At 42.6% G+C, this 12,500-nt stretch overlaps 1 protein-coding gene across 1 annotated transcript in view; it reads left to right on the top strand.

The window, feature by feature from the left end:
* LOC105909827 (cadherin-4-like) overlaps positions 1–12,500 on the top strand; it is a 205,148-nt gene that overhangs the window by 123,834 nt on the left and 68,814 nt on the right. Inside the window, exon 4 of the mRNA XM_031567607.2 lies at positions 2,930–3,144. Within this exon, the coding sequence (XP_031423467.1) occupies positions 2,930–3,144 (215 nt within the window). The remainder of the gene's footprint in view (positions 1–2,929; positions 3,145–12,500) is intronic.

Genomic DNA, 12,500 nt, shown 5'->3' with positions numbered 1-12,500 from the left:
GTGCGTGTGTCTCTGTGTGTGTGTATGTGTGTGTGTGTGTGTGTGTGTGTGTGTGTCTGTGCGTGTGTGTGTGTGTCTGTTGTTTATCTCCTGTTGTTTTGCTGGTCTTTGGAAAAGGCTGTGTTTTAGAGCGCTCAAATTGACGATGTTCTCTTGGGCTGGCGCTATCATTATGCAAAAGAACATGTTTGCCTGTTTTCCTCTGCCTTCACACTTTCCAATTACTCCCAAGACAAAGACACAGACTAATGCGCCATGCGTGCTGCACTTGTTCAATAGATGCCGTGCTTTATTAGGCTGTCTTCAGCTGTCTCCTCCATCTAGTCTGGGGGCTCAGTGCTTGGAGAGATGGCTTGATAAAAGCACTCACTATGCCCCCCCCCCCTTATGTTTATTATTTAAAAACAATACCTCTCTCTCTCTCTCTCCCTCTCTCTCTCTCTCTCTCTCTCTCTCTCTCTCTCTCTCTCTTTCTGTCTCTCCCTCTGCCTCTCTCTGTCTCTCCCTCTATCTCTCTCTCTCTCTGTCTATCTCACTCGCTCTCCCTCTCTCTCTCTCTCTCTCTCCTGCTCATCACAACCCATTTATTCCCTGGCTGGTTTATGAAATCAATTTGTCTTTTTGTTTACCGGCACACGTGTGGAGCATGAAGTATGCAGTCAGTGAACAATGAGTTTTTCCAAGCCCATGTGACATCTACATCTATTTCACCAGCACGCCTCCTCGAGTCACACACACACACACACACACACAAGTTTCTTGTCTGTTGCTTATCCCACCGTGGCCTGGCTAAGCATGCTGTTCCGACCCCAGGGCTCCCCTCCGGTCTGTGCCATAGTACCATCTGCCGCTGCCAGCCAGGGAATGCCGGCATTCAGGCCTCAAAGACCAGAACAGCACAGAAAGCAGATGAAATGAGTCAGTGAGTCTTCCAGGCGCTCCGTGATGACCCGAATACGCTCTGACGGTGCCGAAGCGAACATCAGGGGTTGTTTTGGGTGAGTTCATAAAATTAGAAAGCAGGGAAATGTTCACACACACCAGTGCCAGTAATAACCTGTCTAGGAAAGACTTTGTTAGAAATATGAGTAAGACGGCACAACAGTAACTTCTTACAGTAAAAAAAAAAATATCCCCAGGGATGTGGCTGCCAAGCACAGTGCGTCTGCGGTACCAGGAATAGAGTCTCCGTGCTTAAGTTGATTAAAGTGACGATCACTTAAGGGTGAGTCACAGGAGACACTGAGGACGTGAGGCGGTGGAGTTATTGTGATCAGGCCCAGTGAATCAGGTGGCTGAGCAAGGTGCTAGTCTCTGTGTTCTCCCAAAAGGCCATGGGTTCGGTTCCCTGGTCAGATCTGTACTCTACAGTAACAGTGCTATAAGAACCAGAACATGGGGAACATGTAGGCCTTCTGTATGTGTGGCAATATGCATCCCTAATCCATACTGTTGAAATGAGGACCTTTGTATTGTTGCAGGTAGGGTGAACATGTTCCTATTTGCTGCCTGTCTTCAGTTCAACAGACATGCTGATGAACCCTGCGACACCATCTCACTCTCTCTCACTCTCTCTCTCTCTCTCTCTCTCTCTCTCTCTCTCACTCACACACACACACACACACACACACACACACACACTATCACACACACAAACATTTATTTTCAGTTTTTTGCTAAAACTCTACCTTTCTATTTCTTTCCCTCCGACTATCTTTTTTATTTTTTTCCCTCTCTCTACCCCTCTCTCTCTCTCTCTTTCCACCTCAGTCTCTCTTACTCTCGTTCTATTTTTCTTCGTCTCTAACTCTTTTACTTTCTTTCTCCCTCTGTCAAACAAGCTCCTGTGGGGTCTGATCTTTGTGGCGCCGGCTGCACAGACACCCAGCGTGCCTTCATCCCTGTCAAAAGTGCCACTGGGAGACGGGATCTCCGAGTGTTTGAGTCTGACATTTTTCATCCAGTCGTTTTTTTTCTCTCTCTCTCTCTCTCTCTCTCTCTCTCTCTCTCTGTTGCTCCAGCGAGCGCATGCAAGCCTGAGCGTCATTTGTAATTGTCTGCTCCGCGCTCACGAAAGCGCACAAAAGGAAAGCAAAAAGAGGGGGGGGGAAATAGAATCGAAAAAAGAAAAGAAAAAGGGGCTCCTGGGGGCTCAGTAATGTGCGCTAGCTTGCGATTGTGTTTGTCGAAGAAAGTGTGTATGTGTGTGGGTGTGTGCAAGTGTGTATCTGGGCACGTAATTAAAAATAATGGCCTCTAGCAATGTTTCAGAATTGATTTATTATAATAGCTTGTGGTATTGTTTCAGTGTTTCCATCTTGGACATGTGTCTTTCGTCCGCCCACGTATGTCTTAAGTCCATGCAAGTGGCAATGGGAATAGATGAGAGCCGTATTGCTGTTGCCCCTCATTGGCTAGAGTTGGGATGTTAAGACTTTCATCCACTCAGAGTTTTTCTCTGGCCGTTGTTTTTGGTTGTATTTCTTTATTCTTTTGTCTTTTTACTCGACCTCAGAGAGAAATGAATGGCTCTCGGAGCTTTCTGGTCTTTATGCTCCCAGCTGTTACACATGGGAGAAGCTTCAGTGTGAAATCTACAGACAACTCAACAATAATTGGCGTTACAGTTGCCAGTGACGAATATAAGTTCAAGGATGTCATAGACTGCGTATTTACTGTAGAGATATTAGTTTGACAAGACAAAGGAAAAAGTCTTAACAAGACAAAGAAATAGGTGGTTTGAATGTAGCAGATCAAAGCACATTTGACATCAGCTGTGCTGGAAAGGTGCTATGTAAATTGTGCATGTAGGCGTATGTGTGATTGTCCCCATCCATGACATATCATTAATGGTGAATAATCATGTGTGATTCATCTCAAACCCCCAAAAGAGTCTTGACAATGTCTTTTATCTATTGTTCCTTTATAGTGAAGTTTGAAGGTTGCCTTGTCGTCGAGCTACTTGGCTTCGAGAGCAGCGACCCGAACTTCAGCGTACAACCGGACGGTTCGGTGTACACTGAACGAGACGTGGCAAACCTGTCAGAACCGATCCAGTTCATGGTGACGGCTCGCGGACGCAGCCTGGAGACACACATCTGGGAGACGACCGTCAAACTGGCCCTGGCAGGACATCCGTCTCAGGTAAGACCGTATACTCCAAGTTTAATTTGCTAGGCCTTCACAGCACACGGCCTATTCAGTACAGTAGGTTAGTGCGCATTTGTAGGATGCTATTTAGCTGATATCTATATCCATATTGCAGGAGCCTATGCAATGCAAGAGCATGAAAACATGAGCTTTTTTCATGAGCTGTATCATATCTTCCTACATGTTGTGTACAGAATGCAGTGTATCATGTTCTGTGTTGGTCTGTTGCCATGTTCTGCCACAGAATTACAGTGTGGTATTTTATTTTCTAGATCCAAGAATCAAGCGTCAAGTGTCATATGCTATACATAGCAACTTAATAAACATGATGTATCCATAAACAGTGTGGCAACAGCAATGTAAAAAACAGAAAATGAGGCTGGTGAAAGTCTTTCTCTCAAATCCAAAACGTTGGTGTTTTTTATTCCACACACTCAAAAGCGGTGTATCAGAACATACGCTCCCCCATAAAAATACCACGATGTATGCCTCCTTCATCTGACAGCTGCCACTAGCTGTGAAAAGCAGCGATGGCAGAAAATGTTCTTATCCATCGGCAGCGCTGTTCTTCTTCGTTCCTGTCCGCAAGGCGTTTCCCTGCGGGTATACGAACTTGTGTTCCTGAACACAGCACATCAAATGGATTGTTGATAAACGCGTGTGTTTCTTTTTCACATGACAAGAAAGCATAGAGTCTGTATACAAAAAAATAGACCTATAAGAATGCCCACCCTGCCCACCCTCGCGCCCTTCTCTGATAATAGGGACCATGGAATAATTGACATTGATTGAGCTAATGTTCTCCTCCGGGGGAAGCAACACGGACAGACAGGTGATGTGCCGGCCATGTGTAATTATTCGGCCACGTAGAGAGAGTGCAGGAGCGAGACGGCGTAATGGAACAAGAAGTAATTGTGTTTTAGCTGTCATCAAAATTTTGAAATTAGGTTTGAAAATTGATTACGTTTTTTTTTTTTTTCTTTCCTGCGGAAAGCTCGCACTGCCTGACTGAGCTGCGTGTCTGGTTGGAGTCGCCTGTAGCTTTCATCTGCAGGCGGTGATGCAGTAGAAAAATAGAGTACTGTTTATTGTATGATTAACATGAGAATGCATAAAATTAAATCTATATCATTTCACGCCAGTGCCCTACAGAGTCTAGCAACTGCGAGGGTACTGATACACAAGGTCTCGAAATACACAACTGATATACAAAGTCAAGGACTATCATAACACAACATGGAATTGGTGCATTGTTCACACGTTTACCACAATTTGACCTTGAGAATCCAAGCCTGCTGGGACTCCATTTGCCAAACTGCACTGTGCCCAACCACCTGCTCATCCACCACCACCCCACCACCACCACCGCCCCAAAAAGTCCTCCAAAACCCCAAAAGCGGTCCCCATCTCTAGAGGGACCAGGTGGCCCAGGTGACCAGAAGACAGGCCTCTTTAATCTCCCTCATGGGGTCACCGAGGGGTCACACAAATAGGGGGGTGGGATGGGTTGTCTGCTGCGGGGCTGTCAGACAGGCACGGAGTAAAGTGAGTACTGGTGGTGGTGGTGGTCCCATCGTCCAGAGCACGTGCCCAAATGTCCTTCCCACGGGCGCAGGCCGACCCTCTGTCCCATTGGCAAAGTGACCCAGAAATGACAAACGGTGTGGAAGGGGGGCCCTACAAAATGTCCAGAGAACAGCCACAAACTCTGACCATCCGCACCACACACAAACACACACACACAGACACACACTACACACACTATTCACACACACTCTACTCACACACAGACACACGTGCACACACTACACACACTATTCACAATACACACACACTTCTCACACACAGACACACGTACACACACTTCACACTCTACTCACACTACACACCCTATTCTCACACACACACACTACTCATACACAGACACACGTACACACTACACACACTATTCACACACACACACTACTCACACACAGACACATGTACACACACTTCACACTCTATTCACAAACACACACACACTACTCACACACAGACACACACATATCCCTGGCTCAGCCTCTCCTTCCCATCCTCTTCACTCTCCAAGGGCCGCTGCCCAAAGTTCTGCTCCGGAAAGGACACTCCGCCAAAGCATATTCATCTTCAGCGGACAGTGGGATTAATCTCCGTGCCGTCGCAAGGCACTAGCCACAGTCCTTCTGCCCCAAATGAGTCTCCACCATATTTCAGCACTTAGAGAGATATGAGAGTGGGCTGTAGATGTGAGGGAACTATATTTGTTGCACAACAGAACAACAAGCCAAACAAGAAAGTGAAAGTAAAAAGTGTGAGAGACTAGATCTTAATAAAGCTGTCTGAAGCTGTCAAACTTACAGATGAAGAAACGAGTTTTGATGTTACTTTACGGAGAATGATTGATAAGCGTGATCCCCAAGGAGCCGACGGCTCAGACAAATACACACACACACACACACACCACAGACGACGGGACGTGTCAGATTCGTATGAGGACAAGCATTTGAGTTGTCATCTGATCCACTTTCTCCTGTCTGCAAGTCAATGCTTTTGGGAGACGAGCACGTCAGCTAGTGGGATTAGTTTACCGCTACAGCACAACAAAACAACATCATTAACAAACCGTCACCACTGTGACATTTAAGAACAGCGCCGTTCAGCTGACATATAGCTTCCGCTCAGGTGATTACAAGACAAGATGGCTCAATTAGGGGAGAATTACATGGCTCAGGATATGAACCAGTATGCTGGAGTTGTAAACACACATTTTTGGATGATTACCTGGCTGTTTTGTATCATACAAACAAAGGCCACTACTTTGAATGATCATCTGCACACATATGCGGTATCAGTGGCGTCCGTGGTAAAGTACCATAGAGTTGACAGATGGCTTTGAGAGGAAATCCACAGGGTGTTTATGAACTTTGAGTTAGACTTTGTGGAATATTACCAGATTTATCCACCTTAAGCAGGATTAATTAATAGATTTGGCCCACCATTACAGCACTAAGTTAGATATCATATACAGTAATGAAGTTAGATACCAATGTTTTTAAACTGTGTCCTGTAGCCAGATTGATTGAAGACATTTTAAAAGGGTAGTGGAGATTTCTCTACCCTTCAGGAGTATCCTCCAACAGCACGTGAAGCAATACATTATAACTGCAGCCCAACCATATGGAGATAAAATAACTCCCAGCAACTGATGTAATTGCTTCATTGTTATGTTATCGGCCTGTCATGTGTTATAAGACACATAATGTATAAAACTGAGTGGTGTAAATGTTAAGTGGCATAGTGCCCCACACAGCCGTGGGCCCGCAGGTGATAGTGTGGGATTTGGGCTCTTAATTGTCATCCATCATGGTGGCGGGTCCCAGCTGGCATGTTTAAAGAGTGATGGGCAGAGAGACACATGCTGGCATCTGCCCGCTGTGCCCGCCTTTGCCCACCCCGCCTTGGTATTCAGTGCTAGGCGGCGGCGCTGTGTCTCAGCCGGATGCAGAGGCCCGGCAGTGAATGATGAGCCCACTGTTGACTATTCAGGACCATTCTCCATAGGCCCTGGACTGCATTGGGCTTGTTGTTGTTTTTTTTTTTTTTTCATTCTTTTTAGCCTAGTTTCAGTTTTCATGGAATGCTTACCAATGGGGGTTTGGCACAGGGGCCAGTCTTTCTTACTGAATCGGCCTGAGAGGAGAATATGTTGCCTTTTGTCCTTATTTCAGAATATATATTCTTTTCTCGTCTCTGCTCAAATTATTCTCTTTTTCTCTTTTTCTCTGTCTTTTTCGTCTTGATGAAAAACATGATCCCACATTTTGTTGTCCCCTAACAGCCATGACCAGAAGAATGTAGAGTGTGTGTTTAGAGAGGTAAGGGGGCTTTGCAATGTGCAGTGTGGATGTTGTATTTACGTAATTAGGTGTGCAGTAATTGGCCACAAGGGCTGATGAGAAACATGACATTCCCATGAAGCATGTGTTCAGATTAGCGAAGATCAGAAGATGAGGTTGTCCTGACCCCAGGAAGTGAAAATGTCACTCTGGGCATTACACCCTGCCCTTTACACTCACATCCTCGGGATACTGTACAGCTTCCTGTCTGCCTGCCTGCCTGCCTGCCTGGGTTCAAAATATACATATCAGCAGAGGATAGGAGAGGAGAGGAGAGGGGAGGGGAGGGGAGGGGAGGGGAGGGAAGGGAAGGGGATTGGACAGGAGAGGGGAGGGGAGGAGAGGGGAGGACAGCAGAGCAGAGGAGAGGAGAGGAAAGGAGAGGAGGAGAGGAGAGGAGAGGAGAGGGGAGGGGAGGGGAGGAGGATAGGAGATGCTGACATGTTCAGAGGAGAAAAAAAGAGATGAAAAAAGAGAGCTGGTGGTGAAAAGGGGAGTGGAGTGGAGTGGAGAGTGGAGAACAGAGAGGCTAGATGGTTTAAGAGCTCCACAGCCCAGGGATGGTGTGCTTTTACACACACACACACACACACACACACACACACACATACACACACACACACACACACACACACACAGTATATATATATTAAGGCTGTCATGCGATAAAAGATTAACCTACTTAATTACATGATTTGTGATTAATTAATCTAAATTAGTTAGAATATATCAATTTCCCGTGAGAAGCATTAAAGAACCGGTCAGATTTCACATCGATGTGAAGTGACAAATTCAACAAGCCTTGGCAGTGTGATGTTCACCACACATCAATGTCAACAACAACAGATACTTCAATGAACTTTATTTAATGAAGAACACATTTTTTTATTCCTGATTACAGTTTTTCTCGATTGCTTTCACACATTTAGCGAATCATGGGTCAACTTAATCTAATGCTCACATCTTCTTTGCACAGCAAGAGTCTTCTCTGGCGAATGGGTTAACTATTTCTCATTGCTTTCACACAAATTTCTTTGAGTTTTAACACACTTTTCAAAACAGTTAACACACTTCTCAGAGAAAGACACGAAACCTAATTGAATAACCATGTAAACACATTGCAAACACCTAGTAGCAGCCAACTGAAACTGCTCTCTATATTCTAAATATCGTCAGCACCTGTGTGAACTCTCTGTGCACAACTAATCAAGTAGTTCTCAACCTCTAAAAGAGGTCAAAAGATTGAAGTTGATACCAAGAATGGATCGAGGAGGCCACCACCAACAACCTCAGCAAGGAGTAGGACGAGGACAAGGAAGAGGCCGTGGTAGGGTAGAGGGGCCCCTGTCAGGGGACGTGGCGTTCGTGTAAGATGCTCTAATGAAATTACAGTAGGGCAACAGTCATTGATCACCTATTCAATCATGACCTCTCCATGAGAGAGGCTGGCCAAAGGGTTCAGCCATACCTGAGCCGTCATACTGTGGCATCAATTGTTTGTACGTTCGGCAATGACAATGACACTTTGCTGGCCTTTGCAGTCAATTTACTGTACTGTGTTTCACTGTATTTGCACTCTTGGCAACAACCATTTCTATACTTTGAAAGTGTGTTGCCACAATACAATGTAGTACTATAGTTTCACTAAAGTAATTAACAACATATACGGTAGAAGTCTGATTACTGTATATTTACAGACTATTGCACTATTTTTTACAGAATCAACACACTGGCCCACACTGGTGGCAGGGGGAGAATGTTCACTGCAGAACAGATTTGACCTTTTTACTGTAAATTGAAACCTGTCATTTTGACTTCTTACAGTATATACATGTAATGTGGAAAAATGACTGCAATAAATATTTTTGTGTCAGAATCTTTGCCATTTTGTACACAGTAGAACAAATGTAAATCAATGGTGTTGACAGGTCCTTGTTTAGAATATCTTTTACATGTATAGTATTTACGTAGCAATACAAAAACAGAACAACAATATTTTTCTGTATACAAATTTTCAGATTTCAAATACTTTCTGACAGTATATTGTCAAGAGTGCTCAGTACAAAACCCAAACTGTAGTATGTTGTCAGTGGTAAAATAGTCAATACTGTGAGGGTGTTGCACAAAAGTTGAAGTGATGGTTTCAGAGGTTGATATTGATAGCTGTAGTTTGAGTTTTGTTATCCATTGTTAAATAAATGAGAAAACATACATTTTCAATTGAGCACAAATTGTAGGTTTTGATGGAAATGTTTGGTTTTGATGGGTGTGTGATAAGTTTTGAGAAGGTGGTGTCATTCTGCAAACATCATAAAGTGTTTTGGTCGTTTCAGCTTCTGTTAAGGGCTGTGTTTGAGCTGTTTTGCAAAAGTAAACAGTGAATGGAAAAATGTGCCAAAGCAATTGAGAAAAACTGTAGCAATACAAAAACAGAACAACAATATTTTTCTGTATACAAATTTTCAGATTTCAAATACTTTCTGACAGTATATTCCCTAAGTAAGAGTGCTCAGTACAAAACCCAAACTGTAGTATGTTGTCAGTGGTAAAATAGTCAATACTGTGAGGGTGTTGCACAAAAGTTGAAGTGATGGTTTCAGAGGTTGATATTGATAGCTGTAGTTTGAGTTTTGTTATCCATTGTTAAATAAATGAGAAAACATACATTTTCAATTGAGCACAAATTGTAGGTTTTGATGGAAATATTTGGTTTTGATGGGTGTGTGATAAGTTTTGAGAAGGTGGTGTCATTCTGCAAACATCATAAAGTGTTTTGGTCGTTTCAGCTTATGTTAAGGGCTGTGTGTGAGCTGTTTTGAAAATGTAAACAGTGAATGGAAAAATGTGCCAAAGCAATCGAGAAAAACTGTAATAATAGTTTGCCTAAAACTAGCGAATTAACTAACTTGGGTAACGTCAGATTACACCAACTACAGTTAGCACTGATTAAATCTCGCTATCTTGCTAACTTATGAACTATTACCGGGAGAAATATGAACCAGACTGGCCACTGTTTTTGTAGAGGTCACAGTTGAAATCCATCAAGTATGGCCCCCACCGTCACTGTTTTCACTGTCATAGCCTACAGTGACACATGGGATCAAGGGACCTCATAGAGTGCTATAACAGTTTTTCTCGATTGCTTTGGCACATTTTTCCATTCACTGTTTACATTTTCAAAACAGCTCACACACAGCCCTTAACATAAGCTGAAATGACCAAAACACTTTATGATGTTTGCAGAAACACCAAACATTTCCATCAAAACCTACAATTTGTGCTCAATTGAAAATGTATGTTTTCTCATTTATTTAACAATGGATAACAAAACTCAAACTACAGCTATCAATATCAACCTCTGAGACCATCACTTCAACTTTTGTGCAACACCCTCACAGTATTGACAATTTTACCACTGACAACATACTACAATTTGTGTTTTGTACTGAGCACTCTTACTTAGGGAATATACTGTCAGAAAGTATTTGAAATCTGAAAATTTGTATACAGAAAAATATTGTAGTTCTGTTTTTGTATTGCTAAATACTATAAAAGATATTCTAAACAAGGACCTGTCAACACCATTGATTTACATTTGTTCTACTGTGTACAAAATGGCAAAGATTCTGACACAAAAATATTTATTGCAGTCATTTTTCCACATTACATGTATATACTGTAAGAAGTCAAAATGACAGGTTTCAATTTACAGTAAAAAGGTCAAATCTGTTCTGCAGTGAACATTCTCCCCCTGCCACCAGTGTGGGCCAGTGTGTTTATTCTGTAAAAATAGTGCAATAGGCTGTAAATATACAGTAATCAGACTTCTACCGTATATGTTGTAAATAACTTTAGTGAAACTATAGTACTACATTGTATTGTGGCAACACACTTTACAAAAGTATAGAAATGGTTGTTGCCAAGAGTGCAAATACAGTGAAACACAGTACAGTAAATTGACTGCAAAGGCCAACAAAGTGTCATTGTCATTGCCGAACGTACAAACAATTGATGCCACAGTATGACGGCTCAGGTATGGCTGAACCCTTTGGCCAGCCTCTCTCATGGAGAGGTCATGATTGACTACGTGATCAATGACTGTTGCCCTAGGTGTTTGCAATGTGTTGACATGGTTATTCAATTAGGTTTCATGTCTTTCTCTGAGAAGTGTGTTAACTGTTTTGAAAAGTGTGTTACAGTTTTTCTCGATTGCTTTGGCACATTTTTCCATTCACTGTTTACTTTTTCAAAACAGCTCACACACAGCCCTTAATAGAAGCTGAAATGACCAAAACACTATATGATGTTTGCAGAATGACACCACCTTCTCAAAACGTATCACACACCCATCAAAACCAAACATTTCCATCAAAACCTACAATTTGTGCTCAATTGAAAATGTATGTTTTCTCATTTATTTAACAATGGATAACAAAACTCAAACTACAGCTATCAATATCAACCTCTGAAACCATCACTTCAACTTTTGTGCAACACCCTAACAGTATTGACAATTTTACCACTGACAACATACTACAATTTGGGTTTTGCACTGAGCACTCTTACTTAGGGAATATACTGTCAGAAAGTATTTGAAATCTGAAAATTTGTATACAGAAAAATATTGTTGTTCTGTTTTTGTATTGCTAAATACTATAAAAGATATTCTAAACAAGGACCTGTCAACACCATTGATTTACATTTGTTCTACTGTGTACAAAATGGCAAAGATTCTGACACAAAAATATTTATTGCAGTCATTTTTCCACATTACATGTATATACTGTAAGAAGTCAAAATGACAGGTTTCAATTTACAGTAAAAAGGTCAAATCTGTTCTGCAGTGAACATTCTCCCCCTGCCACCAGTGTGGGCCAGTGTGTTGATTCTGTAAAAATAGTGCAATAGGCTGTAAATATACAGTAATCAGAATTCTACCGTATATGTTGTTAATTACTTTAGTGAAACTACAGTACTACATTGTATTGTGGCAACACACTTTACAAAAGTATAGAAATGGTTGTTGCCAAGAGTGCAAATACAATGAAACACAGTACAGTAAATTGACTGTAAAGGCCAGCAAAGTGTCATTGTCATTGCCGAACATACAAACAATTGATGCCACAGTATGATGGCTCAGGTATGGCTGAACCCTTTGGCCAGCCTCTCTCATGGAGAGGTCATGATTGACTACATGATCAATGACTGTTGCCCCACTGTAATTTCATTAGAGCATCTTACTGTAAACGAATGCCACGTCCCCTGACAGGGGCCCCTCTACCTCTACCACGGCCTCTTCCTTGTCCTCGTCCTACTCCTTGCTGAGGTTGTTGGTGGTGGCCTCCTTGATCCATGCTTGGTATCAACTTCAATCTTTTTACCTCTTTTAGAGGTTGAGAACTACTTGATTAGTTGTGCACAGAGTTCACACAGGTG

Source organism: Clupea harengus, chromosome 5 (genome assembly GCF_900700415.2).
Source record: "Clupea harengus chromosome 5, Ch_v2.0.2, whole genome shotgun sequence".
In the NCBI taxonomy this organism is placed as follows: domain Eukaryota; kingdom Metazoa; phylum Chordata; class Actinopteri; order Clupeiformes; family Clupeidae; genus Clupea; species Clupea harengus.
Note: the sequence above shows the minus strand (reverse complement) of the source record. Positions and strands in the feature narration are given on the sequence as shown.